At 40.1% G+C, this 15,777-nt stretch overlaps 1 protein-coding gene across 5 annotated transcripts in view; it reads right to left on the reverse strand.

Moving 5' to 3' along the window:
• Nucleotides 1-15,777, reverse strand: part of Gcc2 (GRIP and coiled-coil domain containing 2) — a 54,026-nt gene that overhangs the window by 9,744 nt on the left and 28,505 nt on the right. For all 5 annotated transcript variants that reach the window (XM_031346741.1, XM_031346740.1, XM_031346737.1 and 2 more), the window contains 8 exons: nucleotides 11,725-11,825; nucleotides 11,547-11,624; nucleotides 10,558-10,695; nucleotides 8,679-8,800; nucleotides 6,949-7,125; nucleotides 4,562-4,779; nucleotides 2,460-2,654; nucleotides 393-544 (listed from right to left, as the gene is read on the reverse strand). In XM_031346741.1, the coding sequence (XP_031202601.1) occupies nucleotides 393-544; nucleotides 2,460-2,654; nucleotides 4,562-4,779; nucleotides 6,949-7,125; nucleotides 8,679-8,800; nucleotides 10,558-10,695; nucleotides 11,547-11,624; nucleotides 11,725-11,825 (1,181 nt within the window). The remainder of the gene's footprint in view (nucleotides 1-392; nucleotides 545-2,459; nucleotides 2,655-4,561; nucleotides 4,780-6,948; nucleotides 7,126-8,678; nucleotides 8,801-10,557; nucleotides 10,696-11,546; nucleotides 11,625-11,724; nucleotides 11,826-15,777) is intronic.

The raw sequence follows: 15,777 nt of genomic DNA on the forward strand, positions 1-15,777 counted from the left end.
GGAGGAGAGGGAGAGAGAGGGGAAGACAGGGAAAGAGGGAAGGGGAAAGGAGAACAGGGGAAGAGATGGGGAGAAGGGAGGGGATGCCTTGAATTGAATTACTGATGCTCCTTTGTCCTTAGTATTCAAGGACATATGATCATGTTTTATTTGAGTCTATGAGGAACAATAGCTGGGAAATGACTGCCCAATTGCTATACTTTCTTAGAAAAAGTATGAATTAACAGTATTTAAAAAAATGTAAAAGCAACAGTTCCCATCATGAGGAATCTAATATAAATAACACAGGTGCTATGGATGCATCTGAAATCTGTAAATGGGGCACACAAACACAACAGGTTAGAGAGGCGGCTGCCATAGAGCATTTCAGGATAGCCAGCTTCTGCCCACACCTTAATTTGCTCCATGAGGATGGCATTGGTAGCTTCTGTCTCCCGAAGCAGGCCGTTTAAGTGATCTGCACTCTTCGTGGTGGAACTGAGCTTCTCAGCCAATTCTTCTTTGGTAAATTCATTATGCCACAAGGAGGCCTCTGTAAGACGTTCTAAAAATTAATTTTAAAAATCAGAGATTACAGATGCTAAATAAAAAAAAATGAAATGTCTTACCTTGTAACATGTACACTCCTTATTATTCATCTATATGACATGCGTCAGCTCAAACGTTGCTAGCTGAAGGCAGGACCAGTAAGACTGAACTTGTGCTGCAGGACAAATAGTTTTGGAGTACAGGCTCTGTCAGCCCCTCATTGGTTAGGCTTTGTGCAATTTTTTTGGGGTGGTGGTGGATGGTGCCCTGGAGTCTAATCCAGGACCTCATGTACTCTAGGGAGCATTGAGTTCCCAGTGAGAGGTAGTAGTGAGAGATGGGGCATAGTGAGGTGACGTTAGGTCATGAGAGGTGTGCTTTTGATGGGAAGCTGGAGCCTGGCCTATTCCTGTCCTCTTCTGGGCTGCCATAAGGTGCTCCACCGTTACATTCCGCCTTGTTTGTATCAAAATGGCAGGGCCTAGTGACAATGGGCTGAAATTGTAAACTAAGACCAATCTTTTTTCTTCTTCTTCTTTTCTTCTTCTTCTTCTTCTTCTTCTTCTTCTTCTTCTTCTTCTTCTTCTTCTTCTTCTTCTTCTTCTTCTTCTTCTTCTTCTTCTTCTTTCTTCTTCTTGTAAACTAAGACCAATCTTTCTTCTTCTTCTTCTTCTTCTTCTTCTTCTTCTTCTTCTTCTTCTTCTTCTTCTTCTTCTTCTTTTCTTCTTCTTCTTCTTCTTCTTCTTCTTCTTCTTCTTCTTCTTCTTCTTCTTCTTCTTCTTCTTCTTCTTCTTCTTCTTCTTCTTCTTCTTTTTTTTTTTTTTGGTTTTTCAAGACAGGGCTTCTCTGTATTTCCCTGGCTGTCCTGGAACTCACTCTGTAGACCAGGCTGGCCTCAAACTCAGAAATCTGCCTGCCTCTGCCTCCCAAGTGCTGGGATTAAAGGCATGCATCACCACTGCCCACCACCAAATCTTTCTTCTTAAGTTACCTTTTTCCAGGGCTTTGTTATAGTATGTGAATGGTGGCTAACACAACAGTGAATATAAATGTGGTCCCAGAGCATTAGAAAGATGAGAATCCTCCTGAATTATGAACAGTAATATTCATTACATATAAGAACAAGAAGCATACTAAAACTACACTGTATTTTTTTGATTTATTTATTTTTATTATTATATGTAAGTATGTTTAAGTAGCTGTCTTTTTTTTTTTTTAAGATTTATTTATTATATGTAAATACACTGTAGCTGTCTTTAGACACACCAGAAGAGGGAGTCAGATCTCTTTACAGATGGTTGTGAGCCACCATGTGGTTGCTGGGATTTGAACTCAGGACCTTTAGAAGAGCAGTCAGTGCTCTTAACAGCTGAGCCATCTCTCTAGCCCCCAACTATACTGTATTTATCACAGCAAATTTACCAATATTTCACTGTAAGTAATAAACTGAAACTTAGTTTCTTGGAGTGTATGGGAACAGTTCATTTCTTGTCTCATAATGCTAAAGGACTTCTTTATGACTTCTAGTGACTTCATTGTGCACTTCTGGCTCAGGCCTATGCTTGTGTTAATGTGTTTTTGTTTTTTAAATGTAATTAAATATAATGTTTTTGTTTTGTTAATGTAATTTTTGTTTTTGTTTTTTTAAAATTTTTTTTTGAGAGAGGTTTTCTCTGTGTATCACTCTGACTGTCCTAGAACTCACTCTAGACTCAGAGATCCACGTCCCTTTGCCTCCTAAGTGCTGAGATTAAAGGCATGTGTCACCACCGCCCAGCTATGTTTTTAATTTTTAAAGAGATGTTTCATACTATAGTATCTTTCACTGAAATAGCTCAAAAACCACATAAAAATCACAGTAGTATTTATCAAACAAGAAGCCAAGGTAAAAACGAAACAAAACCAAGAACCACGTGCTGGAGGCAACCTACCAGGTTTGGTGTCGGGAGAGCTAAGGAGCTGCTCTAAGGACTGAATGTGTGTGCCGGCCGACGACACAGACTCGGTGTCAGTTGTCTCCATCCCCTCCCCCTCCTCTCGGGCCACAGTGTGCATGTCCAGAAGGGGGAGATCTGTGGTTCTTCTTTCTCGGAGGCTTTTTGAAGGTTGATGGGAAGAAGCAGGGCCTAGTAAATATTTTAAAGGGTAAGTGAAACTGTTAAAAGCCAATGGACTTGACCCCAACATTTCTTTAATACAGTTAAAGAAATTAAACAAATAGAAGCTAAACAAATGGTGTCTGAAGAAAGGATACTACATGGTTAGATACACTTAGTCACTTGACATTGAGCTAGGCTAATCACCCAACAGCAATGACACACATAGCTACTGGCTGCCTACGATGGCCAGTTGGCTAATGCTTATTCTGCACGACACCCAGCCTTTCCACATGCTGCAGTGTGCCGACAGTCTCCGTTGCTACCTTATACTGTCATCTGAGTCGGCACTTAGTGTTGCCTGCTTACATCTCCAGTGTTCAGATTACAGAGCCCAGAGTTCAGTGTAGGGAACCATCAGTTACCATAGATTCTTGGGTACATGTCTTTAATCCTAACATTTGGTAGACAAAGCGAGTTCCTGACCAGCCAGGGCTACATAGTATGATTTTTATCTCAAAAAAGGAAGAAAGGATTTCTTGCTTATCTATAACAAACACTTATACAGACTTGTGAAGCCCATAAGACATTTCCAAATGCATTACTTGATTGATGAGAAATTAAATCTATGCAAGGTCTCATAGCTCAATCCAGATATTTTTGAAGTTTCAAAGTTCATTCTTTTCTTTTAGATTTTTATTATACATACATACATACTGTAGCTGCCTTCAGACACACCAGAAGAGGGCATCAGATCCCTTTATAGATGGTTGTGAGCCACCATGTGGTTGCTGGGAATTGAACTCAGGATCTCTGGAAGAGCAGTCAATGCTCTTAACTGCCGAGCGGTCTATCCAGCCCAGTTAATTTCTTTTCAATACTGTCTTTCTTTTCAGTAACTGTCTCCCCAGTTCTTTAAAGCTCAGTTAGCCTTTGGCTGGCTGGCTGGAGCATTTCCCTGAGTTTCTGACATTTTTACCAACTGCTTATTACACTGCTGATTCCTAAATTACGACTTCTTTGTACAACCTGTTTTTCTTTGATCATTTTCTTTAAAACTCTTGGTGTAAGTTAAATTCTCCTAAGGTCAGTTTTTGAGCATGTTTAAGTGACCTGTGTCTGCCAATGCTCCATGACATTTTCTATGGGAAACGAAGTACCATGAACATAGGACTAAAATAGCACTGTCATAACTGACATTCTCTTGGCTTTTTCTGGAAGCAGAAGAGAAGACAATGGGTGAAGTGACAATTCTACCTCACTGAAGTCTGAAGGAAGAAGCTGCACCAGCAGAAGACTGGATGAGTACTGTTCATAAGTCCCTAGCTCTGCCCAAAGCGTCCAACCAACACATGTGTTTGAGGCCAAGTAATAGATGACAGAATTAGAACTTATGCCGTCAGACTGATAGGAGGATGTATAAGCCAAACAAAAAATAAATATATTACACAGAGGGTTACACAATTATGAACATCAGTGGTCTAAGAAGTTGCACAGGCTGCTGTAAGTATAATCAAGAAGGGTTCATATGACTCAGGTTTATTTCCAGTAAGCAAATCAATAATTCATTAATCACAGAATCGACACAGGTAGTCAGTAACTTTTTCCTTTAAGTTTTACATGTTTTCAATTATTACTACTACTATTTTTATTTGGGTCTCTGGGTGTTTTGCATGTATGTCTGTATATGGTGTGTAGACAGTGCTATCAATGGTTGGAAGAGGGCACTGAATTCCCTGTGACTGGAGTTATAGACTGATATGAACCACCACGTGGGTGCTGAGGATCAAACCCAGGTCCTCTGTAACTATAGCAAGTACTCGGAACTATTGATCCATCCAATATTTTACTTCCTCATCAACTTGTGAATGATGTTTGTATGTGATACAAATATGCCAGAACACAAAAAGGTAACCCTCCCACACAGATACACGTACTTCTTGTGGATGGCTCACTCTTGAGCTGGAAGAGCTGGGCTTCCACCTTGGAGAGCTGGTGCTGCAGAGTCTCCACTGTCTTTCTGTGCTCATCCTGCAAGTGTCGAACTTGGTCTCGGAAGCTGTTACGGAGTGCTTCATTCTGGGATGTGAGCTGACACATTGTCTGTGTGTGTTCAGACTTGATCATGGTGTTCTCAGACTGAACTGAACACAACCTGAAGGTGAGAAGAGCTACGTTTGTATGAAAGCACTACATAGCAATGAACTACACTTGCTGAAGCCGCCTCTGACAGCTCTGGGTTCAGCCCCCAGCACCATAGAAACTGGCTGGACACATTGGTACATCCTTGCCATCTCAGCACATAGAGGTAGAGGCAGGAGGATCAGAAGGTCACCTTCATCTACATAATGAGTAAGTAAGACTAGCCTGGGAGATGGAAAGCCCTGTTACACTTTTTTTTTTTTTTTGAGACAGGGTTTCTCTGTGTAGCCCTGGCTGTCCTGGAACTCACTCTGTAGACCAGGCTGGTCTAGAATTCAGAAATCCACTTGCCTCTGCCTCCCAAGTACTGGGATTAAAAGCCTGCGCCACCATTGCCTGGCTCCTGTTACACTTTTAAAAACGCGCATGTGTGCACACACACATTATTCTACTTTGTTATGTGATTTTATGTAGGCAGCTCATATAAGATTAATCTACTTATTCCATATTACCTTGAACGTGAGAAAAAGGATACTTTTCATAAAGACAGTCCAAAGGAAAATATCAATTTCTGAGTGAATTAGCATGAATCACACAGGCACGACGACCTTTATCACAGCTAGTTCTAACTCTTACAGCACATCAGATTTGCTGGTTTACCTTAAAAAGACACTAACACCTAGTTTTCATACCCCAGCTGCTGACTCTGAGGTAGTGGTCCTGGAAATTAGCTACTAGCAGCAATCCTCCACTTGAGTTTGACATTGTCAGGCCTACAACAGTTAGGAGACCTACACTTTGAGAGCAACTACTTTATTAATTAATTAAAGTTTATTCTTTTATTATTACTGTATGTGAGTGAATGATGGGCATACACATGGTAGGAGTCAAGGCAAGTTTGTAGTCACTTCTCTTCCTCCTTCCACTTTCTCATGGGCACCGGGGGCTGAGTTCATGACCCCTGCTCAGCATGTGTCTCCCTGTTGAGCCACCTCAGCAGCTTGAGCAACAATTTTTTTTAAAGTTTATTTGTATCTTTGTTATTTTATGTTTGGTTTTAGCAAACCTCAACCAGAAAACATGAACAAAATTTCCAGAAATATTTGCTCAGAAAAATTAGAAGCAATTAAAAAAAACAGTGAAATCTGCCCTCTCCTAGGTCTCATGCCTGCCAGTCTCAAACCTGATTCCAGTATTAAGTGAACATTCTCACCTATTGGGAGTATAATGTATTAAAATGATTTTTTCTGTCATAATTAGATACACCATATTAAGTTAAAACAGATTTAGTGGCTAAAGAAGAAAAGATAATACAAAAAAAAAAATCACTGATTTTCTTTTCTTTTCTTTCTTCTATAATACAGTCTGTGATGGACTTACACTTGTTGTGTGGCCCTGGTCCTGAGCCTGAGTGTTGAGATTACATGTACACGCCAGTATGCCTGGCTTTAGCAAAAGGGATCTTAATGACCTAGTTCATAGTGACTAGTGACACACTATACTTAGTGTTTTGCAAGCATTTTGTTCCTAATAGTTACAAGAACATAAAGGAGGAACCATTAGCAGTTACCACAGTTTTCTGAGGGCTGAGATACAGCTCAGAAGCATAGCACTTGACTGTGTTCAATCTCCAGCATCACACACAATGCCTCCAGGTGTTGTCAGCAATGCTTCTGGATTTACTAGCAAGCTAGCTGCTTGCAAGCTCCTCACATGGGACTGGACTAGCAGTCCCAACAGAAGCTTATCATTCTGTTCCAGTTGTGACTTGGGTGTTTATATTAGTTGGGCTCTGTATGTTATACAAACATTGGTTGGCTTCATCAATGAATAATTACTTTAATTCCTCCTTATGGCAATAAAGAAAAATGCTTTTTTAAATTTAACACTTGGGTTGGAAAGCCTTTTTTTTTTTTTTTTTTTTTAAATAAAGGTTGTAGGACAGGTTGGATATCAGATGTTAGTTGTTCTCAAAAATGCTAAAGATAAAAACAGTCTGAAGGGAAGCTTGCTGGTAGATAAGGCAAAGCTATCAAGCCTCTGTAAGCTCTTACTCATGACTGCAATCCGCAGAGGGACACAGCGGAGTGCCAGGCTGCTCGCCTGCACAAGGAGGACACAGCGGAGTCCAGGCTGCCTGCCTGCTCCCTCCTAATGGCACTTCTGCTGCTGGCAGCCTTACTTTTCCCGAAGCTCCGCCTCTTTGGCCACAGTTTCCTGCAGCATCCGGTTGTGCCTCTCTAGCAGAGTGTCATGCTCAGATTGCAGTGCCTGCAACTCCGATACATTGATTTGTAAGCTATTTTGGCTGTCCTGTAACTTGATTTTCAGTTGGTCAATCAGCATTTCCAGGTGTTCCCTAAAACAGAAATAGTTTAACAACATTTATGAAAGAGGTAAACTCATTTTGTGGCCTCAAATATGTTTGCTGTTTCAGTGTCAGACTCTTGGTTACTGTGGATGATTCTAAAGAATATATACTCACAAGAATTAAAATAATTAAAAAAAGTTATAGTGAGATGGCAAATATCAGGCACTACAGATTTACAAAAAGATGCTTCTTGAGTTTAGTCTATATAGCCATGGTTGGCCTGATACTTGCTACAGAGCACAAACTGGCTTTTAACTAGTGGCAATCCTCCTGTCTCAGCTTCCTGAGTGCTGGGATCACAAAGCTTGGGTTTGTCTGGGTTTGATATTTCATACTGAAATGGAACAGGACATCACGTGGTATCAGAGAAGATTACATTATGTTTAGGGTTATATTAGTTAGAAAAGAATCTCACACACTTGTAAGATTGTGGTTCTGAGAATGGCATGTGAGGTTAAAATACAGTGAAAGGCAATACTTGAAGAAAAGGGATGAGTCTATTTAGAATGAGAATAAAATCTTGGTGGAGATAATGAAAACTCACAATTATTCCATAATGCATATAGTATTATTTCCTTAAAAGATATATAAGAAATGGGCATTCTTTAAGGTGACAATTCCCACCCACAAGAAGCTCAAAAAAAATCACAAAAATAGGTTAAGAAAAAGTGAAACACTGGAAGAAACTTAAAAAAAAAAAATCACATTTAAGTAATGTGAAATCAAGATTCAGGTATGCTCACATCAGCTCTTAACAAATGATAACAATTACTAAGAGATATTTACTGATAGATATTTTTGATAGCTAAGGGTAGAAAAAATACCTTAATAGATTCTTAAACAAAAACTAACAAAAGCATAAACATAAGCATGCAAACATTACAGGACTATGATTAGAAGCCCTGTTTAGAAGCTTAGAAACAGGTGTAAAACTATAAATAACCGACCTCTACTACAAAATCAAAATGGACATGCCACAGGATGCCTGAACCCTCTCCCCTCCCCCCATCTCTTTCTGTGTGACAGTTTCTCTGTGTAGCCCTGGCTGTCCTGGAACTCACTCTGTAGATCAGGCTGGCCTGAACTCTCAAAGACCCATTTGCCTCTGCCTCCTAAGTGCTAGGGTGAAATGGTGTGTGCCACCACATCCAGCGCACCTCTTGGCCCTAGTATATTTTTGAACAATTTACGACATGGATCTGGATGCTAATTTTAAACTGACATTAACATAGCACTCAAATCAAATGGAGGTGGTCATAAATAGCATAATGCACATTTAATGTTAATGCCTACACCTCTGCTATGTTTGGATCTCATTGAGACAAGAGGTTATAGTTTAGAGACCGGATTCTGGCTTTAACATCCTTTAGAGTCTGCAATAATGCCATGTTGTATCCTTCCCTAATTGTCTGGGAATATGGTGACATCAAGAATTTCTCTGCTCACTGGTAGCAGTACCTAAAATTCTAGTCAAAAGCAATCAAAACGGGGCTTTTAACCAACTTTGGAAAGATCTGTATGGGGAAAACCTTAGGCTTTACCTTTCTTGTTTAGCTCCCTCAGTTTCAGCCTGAGACGTGGATTTATTTTTCTGTTGTTTTAGAACGTTATGAACTCGGACTTTGTAGCTCTCAAATTCAGAGGTGATAGCAGCTTGTTCTGCCTATAACATTTAAGAGAGAGAGAATTGTCACTGATGGCAACATGATCCTCCTATGTCCTTTCAGAGGTTAATAAAGTTAAAAAAAATCTGTGAAAATAAATAAAATAGCTTATTATTCATTTTAGTCTTTAATAACGTTACTAAAAGTAAGCTCTGGGGTTGGGTATGGCTGCTCATCCATGCAATCTCAGCAGGCAGGAAGATTGTAAAGAGTTTGAGGCCAGTCTGGGATATACTATGATTTCCAGGCCAGTATAGGATATAGAGTAATTTCTTGTCTCATAAAACAAACAATAAACCAAGCCCCAAAATACTACAAACTTAAACCAAAACATAAACCCAGTTCTGTTGGCCTGACCTCTTTTAAAACTCTCAATTTCATGTTTTTGCTACTCATAAATAGTATAATGACACTCTTTGCTTCTATTAGTTTACAAATTTTTTTTTTAAGGTTTATTTATTTATTATATGCAAGTACACTGTAGCTGTCTTCAGACACATCAGAAGAGGGCATAAAGATCTCATTATGGATGGCTGTGAGCCACCATGTGCTTGCTGGGATTTGAACTCAGGGCCTTTTTTTTTTTTTTTTAAAGATTTATTTATTTATTGTTATATATAAGTACACAGTAGCTGTCTTCAGACACTCCAGGAAAGGGCATCAGATCTCATTACAGATGGTTGTGAGCCACCATGTGGTTGCTGGGATTTGAACTAGGGACCTTTGGAAGAGCAGATGGTGCTCTTAACTGTTGAACCATCTCTCCAGCACCCCCCCCCCAAATTTTTACACCTATGATATGTTCTCTTTTTACAAACAGAAAAAACTGATTCTCAACGGCAGATTCTTTTGAACTTTCCTTTCAATACACAGTGGTAAGAGTTACACTGTGCTTTGGAAGTGAGCTGTAGAGTCCCACACTCCCCGTACAATCGCTTAGGTAAGAGACACTTCTACTGCAGCCACAGTAAGGAACTACATGCTTTGTATGCTGACACCAGGGAAGCAGGCCCATTCTATTAGAATGTCACAATTATTTAAACCTCAGAAAAAACTGCAGTGCTCTTCCAAAATAAATATGTGACATTTTTACACATATACATTAATAAACATAAATGTAAGGTAATTGTATTCATGTTTTTCGTTTTAGTGTCAGGAGCTCGGGCGATGGCTACAGTACTAGAAGTACTAACTGTGCAAGTCTGAAAAACCCGAGTTTGATCCCTGAAACCCACGGTCTATTTTGTTGTGGTTGTTTTTTTTTTAAAGCCAGATCAGAAGGTATGCATTTACCTTCTCTGTACTCCATGGTAAGTCAGGAGGCAGAGACAGGAGAATTGCACGGGGCAGCTGGCCTTGAGTACACAGTGCAGCAGCAGAAACAAGACAGACATTGTCTCAACAAGATACAAGGGGAGAGCCTTCTCCTGAAAACTGACCTCTGACCTCCACACATACACGGAGGTTCCTGTGTGCTCACACTCACACATATGTAAGGAAATACTGTCCCTGTGATGATGGGGGGGCACATGGCTGGATTAAAACTGACCTCTGACCTCCACACATACACGGAGGTTCCTGTGTGCTCACACTCACACATAAAGAAAGAAAACTGTCCCTGTGATGATGGGGGCCATGTGGCTGCATTTAGAGCGGATGAGCTGAGGTGGGTGTGCATCTGCTAGTTACAGAGCAAGCACTGCTGGGGACAGCCCTGCAGCAGCAGAGCCTGTGGGCTCAGGCCTGAAGGACACACCTTGGCAGTGCGGCTCTCCTCCTGCAGGGCTGCCACCCTCTGCTGGTACGCACTCAGTGCGCGCTGGTGCTGTTCTGCAGATGTCTTCAGATGCTCATGGATTTTGTGTTTCTCGGACGTCATCTCAGCCAGCTCAATCTGCAGAGTCAGATTAAATAAGAGTGGGTTCTTTTCAGATAGGAGGACAACACTTGCTTTTCTTGTCTTTTTTTTTAAAAGAATATTTTTATTGATGACTTGACACTTTCATATCACGTACCCTCGAACATTTTCTTACTAGTAGGCTGATTTACTTTTTTAAATCAGAATCTGCATAATTTAAGACTAAATATTTAATGTTTAATTAAATACCATCAGACATTATACATATAAAATATAGCAAGTATAAAACCAGCTTGCTTCTTGCAACTGTCTTTTCAGTCAGAGGCAGAGATGAAGTTTTGGGTCACATTTATTTTATTTGTACTGTTCATGACTGTTAGACCCCCAAAGGCATGATGGTCACTAGCCTGAACTGTGTAGTATTACTAGACTTCACTGCTTCTGCTTCAGCAAAGTGCTGAGCAATCTTCTTAAGAAGCCCTAAAGAGGAACTCCTTATCTGATAGAAAAACATCTAAAAGGAATTTTTTTTTTCTAAAAAAACCCCCAAAACCCAAAACCCCCTTCTATTAGTTTTTATATGTATGGATGTTCTGCCTGTGTGCATGTCTATGTACCACATGTGTGCCTGGTGCCCTTAGAGGTCACCAGAAAGTATCTGATTCCTGGAACTCTGTGTGCGTGTGTGCGTGTGTGTGTGGTGTGTGGTGTGTGTGTGTGTGTGTGTATGTGTGTGTGTGTGTGTGTGTGTGTAGTGGATGGTTGTGAGCCACCAGGTGGGTGGTGTGAATGGAACCTGTCCTTAGTGCTGAGTCAGGTCTCTAGCACATCTAAATGGCAACTTACTTCCACATGGCAAAAGTGTTTCAAAAAATTCAAAATCTTACTTTATAGACATCTAGTTGCTGCTGGCTGGCTTCCAGCTCCCCCTTTAAAGATGCCTGGAGTAGTAAGTGATCGGTTTCCTACAGAAAGAGAGCCATGGTTAAATTAAACACTAAATTAAACATGGTCAAACTCAGACCTGTGAGTGAGCACTAATAGGGTACCGAGAAATGAACATACTGCTTGCTTTGCATCTGCCAGCTCCTTTTTGGTCTTCACAAGCAGCTGCTTGATTTTGGTGTTCTTTTCTTCGTAGTGCTGTACTGACGACTGTAGTGAAGCTAGCCCGTGCAGGAATTCCAGCAGAAAGAGATAAAATTTTTATTAGTGACCACAACACACAAATGAAAACTTTTTTCTTCATATTATTGTACCAGAAACTGGTTTTAGCTCTTCATTGGATTTTTCAAATATATCCAACAATGCATTCCTCTGTGCCAATCACCCACCTCAAACACTCATGAACACACAGCCGATCTTACTACACCCTGACAGGTTCAAAGCAATGCAGTTCACAGGCTAGTTTTCTGAATATAGTTTAAAACAGAACACAGAGAGGCTCCTTCATTCAGGTCTATGGCTGCATTAGCACGATCCACTGGTGCCCAGAGGAACCACCACAAAGCCAAAATATTACTACTTGGTCCATTACAGAAAATGTGCAAACCTCTGATCTACTCTAAAACTCTACTGGATAATTTTAAAGCAAATCTGTTCATTTGTAAATATTTAAATATGTATCACTTAAGTACAGGCATACTTACATTTAGTGTACATTTGAAGTAGAACTTTTTAAAAGTTCTTCAAAAGAGGTAGATGTGGTAGTGTATACCTATAATGCCAGCAGTTGGGAGGCAGAGGCAAGATCATGAGTTTAAGGGCAGCCTGCCAACCCTGTCTCAACGAAACAAAACAAAACAAAAACTATGGTTGTAAGACATAGAACACGTACATCTGGGATTAGCTTTTGTGACAGCAAATAAGAGGCAATACTTTTTTTTGTGGCAGGACTGTTAATGAGAGTGTTCACTAGGGAACAAATCAAAATATAATAAAGGAAAAACCATTCTTGTTAACAGAGTTCAAGAACAAAAAGCAAATATCAAGTGGTTTTTGTCCACAGTTAAGTGGACTGACTGTGTAGAATGAGCGGGATAAATCACGCTAAAACCTGCTAGGAAACAAGCTAAGGAGAGAAGACAGAGATCCGGTGGTCTGAAGCCACAGATACCGACTAGTTGGCCCCTCTCACTTTTATATTAGCACTCCACAGACAAAGCATACAGATCATTAGTTGGTAAACAGAGATGGGAGTTGCTTTCTGTTATAGTAAACCCTGTTCAGCTGTCTCCTGACAACTGTTTGCTCAGTTCTGAAAGTATTTTATAAGGCACAGATAACATAGAAAGCCTTGAAATTAGGGGACACAAAGTTCTTGAGGTCAAAGAATAGAAAATGAAATGGGGAGATGACAGTTTACAAGATGATGTGAAGCCATGTCTATATGCTACATGAAACACAAAAGGCTATATGGTGCCATATGTTCAAAGGTTATACAAATTTAACATGAACACTGGAAGTTTCATACAACAAGAAGCATTCAGGATTAGAAGGATCCCCTGGGTGTTCAAGAGTGGACAGGAAAGGGAGAAGTACAGGAACAAGATTTATATTTGTGGTAAAACCACGTGCAGAGGAACAGTGTCTAGTCCTTTACCGTGGAGGGTACTAAGAGAGCCACCCATGTGTTGTGCCCTACCCCTACTTCTGAGGCTTCCTTCTCTACCACGACTCCAGCTTGTAAGCACGTTTTTGTCCTTCTTTTGGCATCTGTGGTGCTTTCTGACACACTTATGGATTAGCAGAGACACAGGGAGCTCCTCAGGTGTTGACCTTTCTCTGATCTTACTGTGTGACTGTACCTTAGTGTCTCCTTTTATTCTACTACTTCTTCATTTATCTATCTGAAGTCTTTGCATGGTAGCTGCTTCATAGGACTTTATAGAAATTCTGCTTCTGGCCATGAGAGTGATGGGTCTAGACTTAAACTTTGCTGTCATAAACAATTAAGCAACTGAATAATAACAACACTTTTCCCTTCCTGACACTCAAACAGTAGATAGTGGAGGACTGTGACCACTAAGAGATGGCAAACAAAGACAGTGAGCCAGGCTTCCTGTTCCAGCTTTGTGCATGGGAGTATCCTGTAAAATGCGGTGTAAGGGTAGAAATCTGAAACAGCTGTTGGTCTAGCTGAGATGTAAACTTCGAGGAAAAACAACAATAAGCAATGCTGAAATGTGTACATTCAGATTTCACGTAGGATGATGATCATTAGCCACCAGCCAGGGCAGAGAAACCTTTGTGAACAAATGCATAGGGATTCAGAAAGAGAATATGATGCACAATTAGAAGAAAAGAAAGGAAGAGAAACTGATCCATACTTTATAGAAATAATGAATAAGCAAGCATGGACTTTAAATAGGTGTTCAAAGAAACATTAACCTAATAGAAGAATTTTTAAAATGAACCCAACAGAACTTTTAGAGATAAAAATCACATTCAATATTTAGAGTAATATTTTCACCACATGGGATTAACAGACTAGAGACTGCGGATTAGTTACTGGGAAGACACAGTAGAAGGGACTTCCAGAAACTCCATTCCACGGCAGGGCATTTGCTACTCCCAAGTAACCAAGACAAACTCAAGATGTAAATTCTAAATTACCAAATTACCAAAGTGGAAGTACTGCAAATTATTAAATGGGATAAAAGGCTTGCACAAGACAAGGAGCACTACAAAGGCACACCTTTCATAGGCAATCACTCTAAAAATGGCTCAAATATTCCAACAGTTGAGACTTACTTTGGAGGGAAAAGCAAGCCCCAATTATAAAGCTGGAGTGATCCTCAGTGGTTAAGGGCAAGTACTGGTCTTTCAGAGGCCTGGGGTTGGGTTTACAACTCCTTGTAACTCCAACCTCCAGGGGATCTAACTCCTGCCTACTGTGGCACCTGCACTCACATGCTTATATCCACAGATAGATAACTAGAAAAACAATATATATATTATATATAATATATAATAACACATAACATAAGGGTTAGGGATTTAGCTCAGTCTCTAGGTTCAGTCCTCACCAACCAGTGTTTGTAGCTGAGAACATATCACTGATTTAGGTTACAAGGCAAATGTCAATAACAATCAAAAGGCTGCAGTTGTGTAAGTATTAGTAAGTAACTAGGGCTAGAAAAGAATATTCACAGTAAGAGTTACCAAATAATTAGGAATATGCAAGAATTCTAAGTATGAATGTAGCTAATACTAGACTTTCTAAACAAATGATACAAAATGTGGCCGAACTGAAAAGACAAAGGAATCCAATATTATGGTTTGAGATTTCAACATAGCTCTCTCAGCACATGGTAGAAGGAGATAGAGAAAAATCATTATGACTTGAAGATGACCTGAACCCATCCACCAACTGACAAGGCCTAACCGATGTCCACCAACTATTACACAGTAACACTCTTGTCCAGTACATTAAGAAAACTCACTCAGACATCACATAAACCCAAAACTCAACACATTGAACAGGTCCAGAAACTATCTAGTGCTATAACTGCAAAGGACTTAATGTAGAACTCACTGAAAATATTTGGAAAGAATCCTTTCAATATTTAGAAAGTAAGTAACATGTGACTTGAGGGGTCAGAGAAGCAATCACTAAAGGAATCCTATTTTTGAATTTACTCAAACCAAGAAAATAAGCCTCTCAGGGGAGCTTAAAGGGAATGTTACAGTGTTTAAGGATAATGTTAGAAGATATTTTATGGGTAAAATGCATATAATCACCTTAAATAAGAATGCTTCATGGCTATTTAAATTGCCAGTTTGTTATTAACCAATAAACTGTGAACAAACATTCCTGGTACCCTGCAGCAAGCACTACGTAGATTTTTAACCTCTTAATGGCAGATGGCTTGACCTGCTTTTGGCCTTCAACACTGTCACATGTGCTGGTGATTACAGACCTGTATGAATGGCTGGGTGTGGTAGCACACAACTTTAATCCCAGCACTTAGAAGCCAGAGGCAGGTGGATCCCTGTAACTTAGTTCTGGACCCTCAGAGACTATATAGGCAAACTCTTGTTTGTAAAAAAACACAGTTGGCAGAGGGAGAGAGTCAGGAGAGGAGGCAGGGCAGACAGGGCAGACAGGGCAGACAG

Source organism: Mastomys coucha, unplaced genomic scaffold (assembly GCF_008632895.1).
Source record: "Mastomys coucha isolate ucsf_1 unplaced genomic scaffold, UCSF_Mcou_1 pScaffold3, whole genome shotgun sequence".
In the NCBI taxonomy this organism is placed as follows: domain Eukaryota; kingdom Metazoa; phylum Chordata; class Mammalia; order Rodentia; family Muridae; genus Mastomys; species Mastomys coucha.